The 15,861-nt window shown below is 46.8% G+C and overlaps 1 protein-coding gene across 16 annotated transcripts in view; it reads right to left on the reverse strand.

Moving 5' to 3' along the window:
• Ptprt (protein tyrosine phosphatase, receptor type, T) overlaps window positions 1–15,861 on the reverse strand; it is a 1,095,890-nt gene that overhangs the window by 28,358 nt on the left and 1,051,671 nt on the right. For 9 of the 16 annotated variants that reach the window (NM_001108603.3, NM_001402009.2, XM_087653463.1 and 6 more), the window contains 5 exon segments: window positions 1,486–1,659; window positions 3,916–4,065; window positions 6,240–6,375; window positions 9,784–9,938; window positions 12,926–13,042. In NM_001108603.3, the coding sequence (NP_001102073.2) occupies window positions 1,486–1,659; window positions 3,916–4,065; window positions 6,240–6,375; window positions 9,784–9,938; window positions 12,926–13,042 (732 nt within the window). 16 annotated transcript variants of the gene reach the window in all.

Here is a 15,861-nt window from a genome sequence, read left to right on the forward strand (position 1 = left end):
GTGTGAGGCGTTTGACTCCAGGCAGCATCTAAGTTGTAGAGCAGAGAGACAGACAGAAACAGATTCAGAGAGAGAAAGATAAACAGGCAGACACACACACACACACACACACACACACACACACACACAGAGAGAGAGAGAGAGAGAGAGAGAGAGAGAGAGAGAGAGAGAGAGAGAGCAAGAGCTAGCGCTTAGAAGGCCTTAAGCTATCACCAGAAGGCTTCCTCTTTGAGCAATTCCAGCTACTTAACATGATCCAGACGCCACTTTCCGCTTGTACACCCAGCCAGGAGAATGTGAGCACCTGTGAGCTCAAGCCACAGCAGGCTTTTTGAGAGCTCAGTTGGGAATTGACCTTGAATTACCTCTTTGTTTCCAAAGCCTAGAACACATGGGACAATCAGAGGTCGGAGAAGTAGTGGTCTTGAACCAGGAAGTGAATACTCCATTGTCTGTGAGTGAGATAGGGGAACTACTGCCTAGTCTGGATGAACATGACCTCAGAGTGAGGGAAAGCGAGGAGAGGAACTTGGGATTGCTCATCCCCAATCAGGCAATAGTGCACTTGGTCCTGAGCCTTAGAAGCTAAGACGCCCACATCTCATGGACCAAACAAATGGGAAGGGCAATAAATGAATTCTAAATGAGTAAATAAATAAATAAGTAGAAGCTAGGAGCTCTGGCTTTGCCATTAGCTCTCTGGAATACTCTTCCTCATTCTCTTAGACTCTCCTGCTGCAAAGTGCATGGGCGTGACTGGAATGCCTATAGTTCATACAGCTGCAAGCATCTGCAGACTCCGAAGGTGCAATTGTGATAACCAGAAAATACCCAAAGACACAGGGGCGAGGCATATGAGGCAGAGGCATGGGAACACTGGGGCAGAACATTTCCTTAATTTCAAATCACGGTAGGGGACAGTTCCCATCTGGGACATGCCACTGAGGAAGCAGTGGATGGCACCTTAGCAAATCGGGGACATGTCCCATTCCCCTTCTTTATTTTTCTATTACTTCTAATTCCAGCCCAGCAGTATTTACTGAGCATCTACTCTGCCTTTATCTTCCTCCTACATGGGATACTCCGGCAGGAACTCCAAGATGCTATACTACATCTTGTGTCCCAAGGTTCCAGACCAAGGCCTGGCATGAGGAACATGGCCAGAATTGAACTTCTGCCTGAGGGTCATTTTTGTGGGACATAGAAGCATGCAGGTTAGAACTGTGGACTTGAGCTGTTATAGGAATCTTTTTGTTTTTTTTCAGCTTCCGATCTGTTCCATCCACCTTTTTTCTTTAAGCCAAAGAGACAAAAGCACGCAATGTATCTGGGTTTGGACATGAGGCTTCAGGGGAACTATGTTCTCAGAGGCCACCTATTAGAATCAAGGTGGCCAGTTAGGCTCTGGGATTCAGCCATCTCCATCTTGGGAAAGAGCTTTCACTGCAGTGGTTCCCAAGGGCTTCCCACCAGGGCTCAGCTTACATCCATCAGTGCTGCATTGATGTAGTTGCTGGATTCTCCATCTACTGAGATGAGGAAGGGTAGGCAGCGGTCCAGAGGCAGGACATCCATGCTCCGGTTCTTGTCATGGTTCCGGGGCAAGAGCCCAATGCTGCAGTCCTCAGGCCGCACCCGAGGTGTCACGATGTTGAGTGTCTGTGGGGTACAAAGGTGAGTAGAAGAGACTGCATCTAAGCAAAGGGAATCGATATCCCAGTTTATCTTAACTCGCCCGTCTCTACCCTCCCAAGCTTGGCTCTACCAAACCCATGCTTCTCCCATGGCAGTGATATTCTGTTATATCCTGTTTGCTGCTATAGGACTTCTGGGCTAAGAGCATTTGCCAGGAACTTTGCGACACCTTCAAGATGCCAAGGCTGCGGGGGCAGTGTGCCCATACACAGGCTAAGCCACAGGCTTACAACACCTGCCAACCATTTGAGCTGTTGTTCAACCGAGCTCGCACAGCATTAAAGGAGGGCCAGCCAGAAGGGCATATGGTGGGGAATGGGTTAGAGACTCCCTGATGAATGTTAGATACCACTTAAAAGGCCCTGGAAGGAAGGAAGTGATTTACCAAAACTCTTCTCAGTGTTAACACGGAAGGACGATAGACAGATGCCAGGATGTGCTGCTCAGGGTGGATAAGGGACTTTGTGGGGCAAACTAGTAGGTCTACAAATGCAAGGCTTGTGCTCTGTAGAGTAAGTCTCACACAGTTAGTAACCAGATCTGTACCAGTCCGTCCTGGGCCACCTGGTCTGCTTACGCCTTTCTTTGACTGAGCTAGGTGTTTTCCGCTTCATGGGCCCTTGCTTCCAAGTAGCATACGTGGGAGTTACCACCGGCCAAGAATACTGGAGACTTTCTGCTAGCTTGCTTCTACACCAGAATGAGTTTCACTCTATTGTTAGAGATTTCAGGATAATGAAACTTATTGTAGGTAAGAAGTTTCTGGGAAATCAAAACTTACACCATTGGTTTCTGATGTGACATATGTTTATTGTTACGCTGACTACCAGTTTGTGTTGTGTAATTTTTTTTTCTGCTTATAAGCAAGTGCTTTTTGCTTGATTAAATGAGACTTGATCAGAATAGTGTCTTGTCTCCATTTCTCGTGCCTCTTGTCCCATCCATCCCACTCCCCCTCTCCAGGGTCTCCCTTGATGTTCCCATGGGCTGGGACACTTGTCAATAGACTAGATCCTATGTGTAATGTCCAGGCTCATGTGCTTTCCATTGCTATGACACTTGGCATGCTGTCCCTGCTCTGAGACAATAAAGATTACTTGTTTAATGGAATCCTAAAATATCAGCCTGACTGGAATAATATGAGCCTAGGATTTACTCCCTCCCTCCCACTGCCAAGACACAGCGTGGCCTTGGCGTGGGATGAAGGGCTGAACTCTAGCTTTTTACTCAGTGCTATGTCCAGGACACAGTCATTCATATTCAGGCCTCTCAGACCAAAGCTGCAGTTATGAACATCCTGGTCCCAAAGGTGTGGATCTGAAATGTCTGAGCCGTGCTCTAAGAGATGGTTTAAGGTTTAACATGCACATAGAGATCCTGTCAAATTGTAGGTTGTAATTTCGTAGGTTTGAGTGGGGCCCGGGAGTCTTCATTTCCAACAAGCTCCTGAGTCCATGCAATGGAATTTGTGGAGAAAACACGGAGGCTACAGTCCCTCCAGAGTCAAAGAAGCATGAAATTCACACCAGCTTATAAACTTCTGTCCATTCCACAACATCAACAAGAATTAACTGAGACCTCAGTTCAATAGCATAATCACAGCCGAAAAACAAATGTCAGCCACCATTGAGTGATTGGTTAATAGTTGCTAATGACTGTGCAATCTGATGGTGTGAAAAGCTTTCCACAGCTGCTGGGCGCTCTCAAGCGCGCGCACATAGACACACACGCACACACACATACACACACACACACACTCACCAATCTCATCAAGAAAGGCTTACAATATGCATTTGAAATTGCCTGGATCATTGCTATAGGTTGCACACGCGCGCACACAGACACACACACACACACACACACACACACACACACACACACACACACACACATTTCCTTCTGCATCCCACCCCATATGCTGCTATCCCAGCTCCCAGTAGGGCATATGAGGAGATAGCCTCTGTGGGAGGTTATTAGGGATCAGTGTTCCTATGGGATAAAAAAAACAGACACACCATGTGAAACTGTAAGGAAACAGCCACTCACAAACCACAGTCATGTCTGAGCTCTCCCCAGATACTAGATTGGCTGGTAGCTTGCTCTTGGGCTTCAGTGCTTTCAGAGATGTGAAAAGGAAAATCTGCTGTGTAAGTCACCCAGGCTGTGGGAATTTCAGACAACTCAGAGCAACATGTCCCTGAACATCAGCTTTGTCCATACCTGAAACTCATCTTTGATCTGGCTGGAGTTGGTCTGCGGGTCCAGCCTGCTGATGTTGTAATAGAGAGAGCGGAACTCGCACACGGGGATGGCCGTGTTGCCGCAGAGGCATGCTTCCAGGATGGCATCATGCACAAACACGTACTGTTCCTGCAAGGTCAATGGGGAGGGAAAGAGGGCTCCAATGAGAACAGCTCCCTGTGAGCATTTGTCCACGCTGAATGAATCCTGCAGCAGCAAAGAAAGACATGATTTATACCGCAGAATCCTTAGTTTGTATCCTCTCACCCGAAGGTCTAAGCTGCCAGTGTTTTCAGTGATTGAGCTGCGCAGTGTGTTTTCCCTCACATAGGATGGGACAGCAGAGTCACTGATAAGGGTGAGAAATGTGAGCACATGCCACCACAGGTGCTCCACGGGTTCCGCCCACATTGTCAGCTCTCACCCTGAAGCCCAGACACCCTGCTCTTCTCTGCCCGGGGCTTTCTTCCTACTTCCCGGAGTGCACTTAGGCTCATGCTTAGGGAAAACAAGACAGAGTTGGGGCTAAAACCCCAAGGTTCCCCTCTTCATCTGTGGGACAGTTTAGAGAAACATGGTCCACACTGTCTCTTAGGGGTTGCCAGCAGGATTGGATTCCAGATGTTACAGCACAATAAACTATACTTAGCTTATTTCTGTCCCCTCCCACTTGACACTCAACCACCAGAGTGTCTTAGGTTTGCCTCCAAAGAGACAGCCTGCGCTGAAAGCTGTGTCTCAGGTTCTGATCCTAAAATGTGTGCTCCTCTTCTCCATTCTGCTTCTCGGGACCCACTGTTCTCTTCTGATGAAATTCCTCTCCTTTCCTATATCTTCATGTTTTCTTCTTTCCAGAAAGAGTTTTTTTAAATCTATTAAGCATAATGTTTATTATCAATTCTAGGTCTTTAGGTTATTTTGGGGGGACTTTTTTTGACAAAAATTTGACCCCTTTACCATAATGTATCATGATGCATTTATATTTAAATATTTCCCTGCCTGACAGTGAGGACCATATTTTTGACTCTACTCAAAGCAACTGCCTTCTGTAGGCATGGTATTGAGCAGACAGCACAGTCATCTTGGCTCTAGGGAGATAGGCCTGAGAATTGGCCCATGGGCTCTCTCGGAGCCTGCAATAGATTCCAGCATGATAAAAATTTAAGTGAGCATCTTCAGGGACTGCTGTACCTAAAGCCATGGGTATGTCCCTTTGCAAGGTTGATACCAGTGCAGCTTCCATGGGTTCTGGAGCTGCTAGGATAGCTACAGCCTTAACGAGAACCAAAAGGTTCACTTGTGCAGAACAACAGCCTAAGGCATGCAGGAGTGGGATAAACAGAAAACTTGATTAACACGAGAGAGAGGGCTTCAGGACAAAGAGCATGGGGCTTAGGTTTTAAGGGAAGTCTTAGGTACATAATTTCTCAATGTCCTATTCCATGATTGTATGGGGATGTGAGCAGGAGATAAATCATGGGCTGTGAAGAACAGGGAAGATAATCTAGATACAAAGAATGAACACTGCTTGGTAGACTGTAGGTAACAATTCAGAGTCTTAGTTGTGTTATCCTCAGGCACTGGGCTGTCCAGCTAGACAGAAGGAAGCCTGGGCATCTGCCTTTCCTTGAAGGCAAGGCTTATATATGTCTCTCTAGGATGCCCCAGCCTTTAGCTCAAGCCAGTGTTCTCAAGAACTTTGGGCTGGAGAGATGGCTCAGTAGTTAAGAGAACTTGCTGCTCTTGCAGAAGACCAGGCTTTGGGTCCCAGCACCTACGTGGCAGTTCATAAGCATGGTACCTCCAGCTGTAGGAGACCCAGAGGGACTTTCTGACCTCTATGAGCACCAGGAACACTTACATACATGCAGACAAAACACACAGACATGTACAATGAAATAAATAAATGTTAAGAAATCACTATGCTGGTTAAGCCATTTCTATTAAGGTCTGTCTGAGTGCTTGGCACAAAGCAGGCATTCTATAAGTATCAATACTACCTGTCCCCCTCCATTCCTTCATCCAAGGCTCAAACATAATCTCTAACAATTGTCATTTAGTCTTACTTGGATTACTGGAGAGACAGAGAATTCACTAGTCAATGCTTCTAGAAGATCCTGTACCACAGAGTCCCAGCATTATTCTGGACATCTTACCATAGCGAGCTATATAGGCACCCTGATCCGATAGCTGTACAGGCTATCTCTTTCTGCAGGACTTTTCCATAATGATCTTCTGTCCTACCATGCTTCTCCTTGGTCAAAATTTTAGGTAACCAGCTGTCTCAGTGCCTCAGGACTAACCTCTGTCTGCACCAGGTTGACCCTCTGTGCCCGGAGTTCACGCACACAGTTGAAGATGTCCACAACCCCTTCATTCTCAGCCATGTCGAGCATGGTATCAATGGCAATGAAGCAGCCAGTCCTCCCGGCTCCAGCACTGGAAGAGAGGTTAGGTGTGTGTTAGGGATCTTGGGATGGGATGGATTATGGTGATGAGATCCCTACCATTTAGCCCTATCTCAAAAGTCTTGCTGAAAGGCAGTGTGTTGCAGAAGTAACAACTTCTGGGACCCCAACATTCCTGTGCTTTGGTGAACATGTGACCAAGTTTTCCTTTATTAGATTGGAGAGTAATGCTTACGATCAGAGGATTACGTTTTCAGGATTTATTTTGTTGTACATGTATAGCAAATGCTTATGGAGTGCTCACAAAGCAACACATTGTTGTACAAGTGCTTTACAAATTTGATTTTAGACTTCCCTAGGAGGTGATAGGCAAGTTTCGTATCCTATTTCATTGGTAAGAAACTGAGGCATAGAGGACTTATAGCCTGAGGTCATAGAGTTGGCAAATGGGCGAGCTGAGAGTTCTCCCAGGCAGTCTAGCGAGAATTTCTACTACCTTTCCTAATATGATGTGTGGTGTGCCTGGCATACTGGTGCCTTCCTAGTAAACATATCTTACCCCCTCTTTCTTTTGTCCTCCCTTCTCCTCCTCTTCCTCCTCCTCTTCCTCCTCCTCCTCTTCTTCCTCCTCTTCCTCCTCCTCCTTCCTTCTCTCTCTCTTTCTCTCTCTCTTTCCCACCCTCCCTTCCTCCCTCCCTCCTTTCCCTCTTCCCTTCCCCCCTTCCTTCCCCCCTCCCTCTCCTTGTAAGCAAATGAGTTGGTGGATGGAAGGAAGCAAGAAGAGAAGAGGTGAGATGTTACAGAGAGTGTGATACCCAGAGACCAGAGAGCTCTGAGTTTTGACAAAGGAGGAGAGTAGATCAGGAGTTTCCTATTCAAGGCCCTGCAGTTGACCCATTTGTGATGGCTTCTTCAGGGTAATGACTCAGGCACATCATCAAACTGGAGCACCTGACAGCCTTGAGACCCTCATCAAGCACCAGGTTCCCTGACAGAGAATCAGTTTCTCCTTACTGGCAAGCTTTAACAGGAGAATCTCAGACAAGGCACAGAACAGCAAGGGGATTTCACAAAACCCCTTGGAACACAACAGATCTTCTCATATTACCTCTGGGCTCTAAAACGATGGGGTGAAATCACAGAACACTAGCTTGTACTGTGTGCACAGTCTGTGACAGAAGCCCACACTGATGGTGCTTTCACACTTTACTTACCCTGTGGAAACAAGTGCCTTTGTCTAACAGTGTGGGGATCAGTGAGATGCTAAAGCAACACTGTCTATGAAGCAAGGGCCAGCTGTGGTCTGGATCAATGGTGGTGTGGAAACCAAACCCTTAGAAGAAGTCCTGCTTCATGATCAGTCATTATGGTTCGAACTGAGTGCAGTCTGACTTACTCTTGCCTCAAAATACCTGTCCCCGTGCAACTCCCTTCAAACAAATTGAACAGAACTGGCACTGGAGCTTGGGAAGGGATAGATAAATAGACAGATAGACAGATAGACAGACAGACAGATAGAGATATGTAGATAGGTAGTCAGTCACTCATCTGTTTCTCAAAGCCTCATCCTCAACCTATGTCATGGGAATGAACTGGTCGATGTCACTGGTTTTGAATCTTGGCTTGAGTATCAGTGAATAAGGTATCTGGTATCAGTGAGCTTCAGCTCCTGCCTCCTGGGAGAAGTTTGAAAAGTCTGAGCTAGGTGTGTGTGTGTGTGTGTGTGTGTGTGTGTGTGTGTGTGTGTGTTGTTTTTTGTTTGTTTTTCTAGAATAAACTAGTAGTTAAACACATGGTATTTGAGATCTTGAGATTAAATCTTGGCCCTGTTATTTACTAGCTGCGTGACCTTGGGCAAATGACTTCATTTCTTTGGGCTTCACTATTCTCACTCATAGGATGAAACAGGCCATATACCTCTTAGCATTAATAGTACAACATATGTAAATTGCATTAAATGACATTTTAGAAGCATAATGCATGTAAATTGCTTACTTTTGTGCCTGGCTACTTATACTCCACGGATATTTATCGAGCATCCACCGTGCCCTGGATGACACGATTAAGAGTAGGGATAGGCAGATTAGTAAAAGACACTTACTGTCCTAAAGTATTTGCTATGCTTTGTCTGGGGTGTTGGATGATGGTAAGAGTCTGGGAGAGTGGTTTGGAATCCTTTCAAGTACTTAGCGCGCATTAGCCGGACCATAACAGCCCAAGGAGAAGGCACCAACTCTGCTTAGATACTTCACAGTGACTTGCTATGGAGATGAAGGCACAGGCCACCACACCCAGGACGGTGAGTGGCCAAGGGTCTCCTGACTATTTGCCATTGTCTCCCTCCCCCTCTGCCTCCTGGTGTCTGGCTGTTGTTGTGCAATAGACACCAAGCTTAGATGCTCACGGACCTTTTGCTCTTTGCAACGAGAGGGGCAGAGCCAAATGCTCACGGCATGGAGCTCACGGCATGGAGGTTTCAGCTAAACCCTCAGTGTTTAGCTGTGAAGTGTGGTTGCTTTTGTACCTACTGCTGTGGGGAGCACAGAAGCGTGCTATGTCACAGAAGCGTGCTATGTGAGGAGGGAACGGCTCGAAGACGATCACAGAGTCTCCTCTGGCCCCTTAAGGGACACAGACATTGGCAGGAAGGATGAGATGGCTGAAACATACGAGGTGTAAAGGCGATGTGCTGAGCCCAAGGTCAGATGGAAACAGCGGGGTATTGGGAAGGAGCGGGATACAGACTCTGTGGCCTTCAGGTCTGGACATCTACCTCCTTCTAATTCCAAATGCCCTTGACACAATACTTCATCTCCATTTAGGAGGATCCAGTGCCACTTACGCTCAAAGTGACTTTCTAGGTCACAGCTAAAAATTTCCCGTCTTAGTAATAAGGGGAACCTGATGCTGGCTACTTGCTCTCTATTAAGGACCCTGCAGGCCTGCAACTGATTTTAAAAATAATAGGAATGAGGAGACACATGCTTATCCCAGGGTATCCCATGTCAAGTGGCTGCCGGGAAGTTCGAGAGAAGATGTTAACAATACCAGCTTTGACATTTCCCAGCTCTCTCTAGCATCTCTGTGCCTCAGTTTCTCTATCTGTAAAGTGATAAGAATATCGCTCGCTCATCTATCAAGCTTGGATACAAAGTGAAATAATACAGGCAGGTATACATGGCAGGCATATCAGGTGCTACTAAGCCCTGTCGTGTCCCTTGGGGTAAGAACCATAGCAGTAACTTAACCAATACTGCTGTTTGTTGTTGGCCCTCAGGGTCCAGGTCTCCTCAGAAGGTGGCAAGACTCTGGGCCCTAGGCGGAGGAGTTTTAAAGCTAAAAAACCAAGGCCCTGGGACAAGATAGTATCACCCTCACCCAGAGAGCAAACCCACAGAGGTCTTGTTGATTATGAAATGGGGATGGAGGTTTGACTCACCTGCAGTGGACCACTATGGGCCCGGCTTCTGGGGGGTTGAGGAACTTGACCTGGCGGACAAAGCCCAGAAGGCCAGTGGCATAGCAGGGAACACCATGGTCAGGCCAGCTGGTGAAGTGGAAGAGGCGGAGCTCCCGGATCTCATGGTAGCCTTTCTGAGGAGAGAACGGGCCTCTGTTCTTCCCCCTGCTTTTACTCCCCCACTATGGTGCCGGGGCAGGGGAGTGAGGCTCTTGCTGGGCGAATGGGTGTTAACTCCCAGGAACTCTACTCAGTTACTTTTGGAAAATATGAAACCAGTAATTTCTTGAAGACTGTCTTAAAGATGAATTAACTTATTATTTTTTTAAAAATTTTTATGTGTATGAGTGTTAGCTTGCATGTCTTCAGCAGACATTCAGAGCATTTCCTAGCTGGAGCTAGGGAACATCTATTTCATTTTTCATCTCAAGTTAGGTAATACTTACCAAGGGCCATCTTTTCCTGGATGTGTGCTAGGCCCTTTGAAGAGGTGATTTAAGCCACAGTTGCTGCCCCTGGGACAGCTCATGACCTCACTGATTAAGGAAGACTTCTATATGGATAGATCTACCAGGGCAGTGGTTCTCAAGCTTCCTAATGCTGCAACCCTTTAACACAGTTCCTCATGTTAGGGTGACCTTCAACCATAAGGTTATTTTCACTGCTACTTCATAATTGTAATTTTACTACTGCTATAAATCTTGGTGTAAATATCTGATATTTCTGATGCTATTACACGGGTTGAGAACTACTGTACTAAAGTATACAAAGGAATTATCTAACATGATTGGAGAAGAGGAGAAATCAGGGAAGTCTTCTTAGAAGAGGCATCCTTGACTAAGGTCTGGGAACACAATACTAAAAATAAAAGCTGGCGTTTTCTAAGTACCGGTGGTGTCCCAGTCACTCCTTTGCCCACACCCATGCATTTATTAATTTAATCCTCAGATCAAGCACATTATCATTATCTCCATGTTATAGACAAGGGAAGTGAAGCTAAACAAGGTTCAGAATGTGTCAAACAGTAAGAGGACAGTTTGCTCACTGACCATGAGGCTCCACTGCCTGAACACCTCATTATTATGAAGCTGATGTGTATATGACTTTCCCTACCTCCCTGAGGACACCAAGGGCAGCATGCATGGGATCCTGATGACAGGCTGGAGAGAGCATTGTGCACAGTCACAAAGAAGCCAAGTCAGGGCTGGAGGGATGTGGAAGAGAGCCATGACAGGATTGGAACGTGGGGGATGGGAGTGCTGAAGTCTGAAGGCCTGGAATTCCACTCAAAGCCCTGACTATCTCAAGGGCCCCAGGGTATCAAGGCCTCAAATTGTTGTTCTATCTATTGGATAATAGATTCAGGGTATGTGTTGGTGTCCATCCAATCTCGGTTCTTGGGTTGTCGTACCACCTTCAGCTACTGTGAGTCTTGTTTGGAGACAGCTCATGATCCCCTTTTCAGACAGCCCTCAGTTGGACCTGCATCACATCCCTGGGTTGACTGGGAATAGCTAATCTTCTCCATCGGATACAGGGAACAACTGGCTTTGTTAATGGTCCAGTGCCTAGAATGGAGGGCTTACCCAGGATGTGGCTCTCCAGTGCTAAACCCAGCCTGTTTTGGAAAAGACAGAATGACTGGTACCCTCATAGGAGCCCAGGAAGCCCTATGCCTGCAGAGAAATTCCTGCTACAAGACCCTGTGGAGTCAGGCTGGTGCAGCATGCCTACTAAGCTCTTTCCTCTCTCAGCCCTTCTCCTACAGTGATCTCTCCACACACCATTCATTCGAATTCCTATTGATTTCGACGTTGCTTTCAGGAAGTCCAAACTAAGATTGAGCAAGATGAGAGCAGAAAAAGGCTAGGAGGAAGGGGACAAAAGCCGGATTGAATCAGGGAAATAGGAGGAGAGGCAGAACAGCTCCAACACTGGACTGTGCCCTCCCGACCTGCATTTTGCTGTCACTGGTTGACTTGTACTTAGGGACAGTTTTACTTGCTATTCCTGGGTTTCAGGCAGGAACTAATGTTGTGCTAAAGCTTTTGATAGAGTTTGCTGATGTCCAGACTCATGGAGAAGCCGATAGTGTTAATCCTCAGAGATTTATGAGGTCTTATAAGGGAAAGTCCCTATAGGCAATGTTTTCCTTTAGGATTGTTTAAGGGAGGAAAAATAAACCCCACGAATGAAGAAAAGACCCTACTTCTTCAGCATGCCTTGCAGGCTGTAATTCCTCCCTATTGGGGTCTGGGCTAGGAGATATGCGGTGATACACAGCATCTGTTAACATTAACTGGAGACTCATTGGTGCCCATTCAGACCTCTTCCTGGGGCCTTGACTTCACAGCATTGGTGGTTGGTGCCTCCCAGTTGTCTCCTTTCCTGGGGATATAGCCTTAAAGGGGCAAGAGCTGACCCACCCTAGATGTTAGCCCCAGTAGCATGACCATGATCAGTAGGAGCACACAGGTATAGACCAGCATCTCTCAACTTAGACACTCTTGGATGTGACATATGACTGGATAAGTCCTTATCCTGTGTGTTGTGGATTATTTAACAGCACTACTGGTCACCACCCACTAGATGTCAGTAACAAAATGCCCCCTTTCAAGTTATAGTGTTCCCACATGTCCAGATGGTGACAGATACCAACCAGAAGACCAACTTACCCCTGGTTGAGATCAGTCCTAGACTGGATTCCCAGTCTGAGTATGCTGGCGTCTTTTTGCCCTCCACATTACATGTCTTTGACCCTTCGCCAAGGACATACCGTTCCTTCCACCCTTCCCTCAACTGGATCCTTCTTAGTCCCAGTTCTCTCTCTGCATTACTTTGGCTCTAGGGCTATGTAGTGGGGTACATTTACATTTCTCGTGTCCCTGTATATTTTTGCATCTGTCCTTTGGTACCATATAGCTTTCATCAGAATGTATCATATCCTTAGTCCATTGCTTTGTCGAAGTCTGTCTCTCTAGTTGAGGAATCCATTGTGAAGTCTGTTCTGCTGACTGTTGTATCACGTCAGTTGGGCACACATCAGAGCCTTGCACCATTTGAATGAATAGGCCAACCAATTGCCTTAGAAGAGGGACTTCCCTTGGGAAGGGGAACTTACCTTCTGGACTGTGAAGGTACGGATGACGTATTCTGCCAGGGGCTCTGTTTCTATTAGGGTGACTTTAATGTCTCCATAGACCTCTGTGTCATCTGGCCAGTATCGGACACACTTCACCTGTGGCCGAGTAAAAGACAGGGAGAGGATAGGGAGGAGATAAATCAACAGAGCGCCGAGGATGAGAAGCCACCTCCTTTGGTTTTCCCATCCAAATAAACCCAAGGGTGACTTGGAAGGCATTTCAGCCCACGGGGCACTCAGTGGTCAGGGATCAGCAAATTGTGCAGGGCCTAACTCACTGTCAGAGTCATTGGGGCCATTATAATAATAGCACCATCTTCTCTTACAGCTCCTTGTGATTTTCCGGTGCCTTGCTATACTAAGCCATCAGAAAGAACTAGGTAAGATGGGAGGTTTATCATCTCCACTTAGCAGACGAATAATAATACTGGAGATTGGTGACTCATTCATTTCCTGCTGTGCCAGCATGGAGCCATAGAGTATTATCATCCGAGCAAGGTTGAGAAATTCAGGTGGGAAACAGCAAGGTTGGGGAGAAGCAGAGCGATTAGGAGAGGGTCCTTATAAAGACGTGGTCCCTGGGGGCTGGAAGGAGAAAGGCTCTTAGTTGGGCAAAAGACAGACAATCCTGAGCTCAAAGGGAAGATGTACCACTACTGTCTGCCCCAGCGGTAGGTATCTATGCTAATGGCAAGCCATTCCCATGTTTGACTCTTAAGTTCCACAGAGAGAAAAAGAAATCATAGTTTCCCCGTTAAAATAACAAAAGCGTTATTACCATTCCGGGGGACGCAGCACGGCCTAGCGTGGCAGTTCCCACAGTGTGTTCCGCTGGGTGCTAATAGGTGTTAGGTAAACAAAACAAAAATAAAACAAAACAAAACAAAACAAAAAAACAAAAAACAAGAAACAAAACAAAACAAAAAGAGGTTTTTGTGGTCAAATGAGTTTGGGAAATGCTGTTTCAACAAAGTTAAACAAGCTGCTTTGGTAAAAGATGACTCGGTTCCTCAAAAGTGCTAATGTCATTAATAAGTATCTTAGGACTCTCCAACGGGGGCAGAGGACACAGCATTTCCCAAGCGTATTTAACCATGGAACTCTCTGCTCGCTTGTCATCCTGTAGACTAGCACCCCTGGAAACCCACTTAGGGGAACACTTGAGTGCACAACAGGGTCTGGAGGCAAAGAGACATTGCTTGACTCTGAGACTGTGGAGCTAAGTACCTTCTAGAAGGAGCCTCCGACTCCTACAGCTAAGGAGAGCGGATACTTATCTAGCATTGCCCATTAAATGTTCTATGACTTATTTGCGTGAGTGGTGTTAATTATATGTCACCACAACCTTAGAAGATATGTTCCCCCGCATTCTACAGGTGAGGATTTAAACATGGGGAAGCCGAGAAATTGTTCAAAGTCAACAGCTGGCAAGGAACGGAGTGAAGAGCAGACCCAGCCTGTCTGACTCATAATCAGGAACACTGCCTTGTGCGACTGCTGTGCCATAAATATAATGGTGTGTGTGTGTGTGTGTGTGTGTGTGCGTGCGTGCGTGCGTGCGTGTGTGTGTGTGTGTGTGCGTGTGTGTGTGTGTGCGTGCGTGCGTGCGTGCGTGTGTGTGTGTGTGTGTGTGTGTGTGTGTTGGCCACCAGCTGGAGTTTCATTATGAAACTTCTCTTTCTCACAAGTAGCCCACTTTCCACTCACAGTCCAGCATCAGGAGAATTCATTTCAAAATGTGGAATGTGCGCCAGGCTGGAATGCTCAAATTCTGGGCAGCTGCTGTTACTCCCTGGAGTTACAGCCCAAGGCTTATTCCCTGGAGAAGCATCTGAACAGTGGCGGATAGTCTGAACAGTGGGGGACAATCTGAACAGTGAGGGACAGTCTGGACAGTGAGGGACAGTCTGAACAGTGAGGGATAGTCTGAACAGTGGGAGACATTATGAATAGTGGGGGACAGTCTGAAGAGTGGAGAACAGTATGGACAGTGGGGGACAGTATGGACAGTGAGGGACAGTATGGACAGTGGGGGACAGTCTGGACAGTGAGGGACAGTATGGACAGTGGGGAACAGTCTGAACAGTGGGGGACAGTCTGAATAGAGGGGGACAGTCTGAACAGTGGAGGACAGTCTGAACGGTGGGGAATAGGCTGGACAGTGGGGGACAGTCTGAATAGAGGGGGACAGTCTGAACAGTGGAGGACAGTCTGAACGGTGGGGAATAGGCTGGACAGTGGGGGACAGTCTGAATAGTGGGGGACAGTCTGAACAGTGAGGGACAGTCTGAACAGCGGGGGACAGTCTGAACAGTGGGGGACTTTTACCCTGATTACAAGTACTAAAATAAGCAGGTTACAAGTATTAATATAAGAGTCAAGAACGTGATTGTAGTGACTGTTTTAAGTATGGGCCTTTTTCCACCTATGCCTCATCTGTAAAACTGGGGAATAGGTCAGATGGTGAATGTTCAAGGACACAGACTCATTTAGCCCTGACCCACAATTAGCAATGAGATATCCACACCCTTTCAAAACAGTATGACCAAATGGATAGTTTCTTCTTTCCCACCACTGCAGCCAGCACACTTTATCCTAATAGATTATCATAAAAACTTACCTGTCCACTATTGATGTAGTTTGTATACATTATGGGAGCCCTTTGAGTCTAGATACTTGTACATCAGCCTTTCAACTGTGCAGCCCGCCCGTCCACCCACATGCCATGGTTAATCGAAGGAACAGAAGCAAAGCTGGAAATAACAGTCCCTTTCCCAAGCCCTTGCTAAGGACAACTTAGGACCGAATCTAGATAGAACAGAGAGGGAGACACAGGCCTGGGCCCTGAAGAACAGTGTGGGTTCATAGGCAGGGGAGGAAGAACAGACTGTTGAGAGAAGACAGATGGAGAGATG

The sequence above is a fragment of the Rattus norvegicus genome, chromosome 3, assembly GCF_021556685.1.
Source record: "Rattus norvegicus strain SHRSP/BbbUtx chromosome 3, alternate assembly SHRSP_T2T, whole genome shotgun sequence".
Taxonomy (NCBI): Eukaryota; Metazoa; Chordata; class Mammalia; order Rodentia; family Muridae; genus Rattus; species Rattus norvegicus.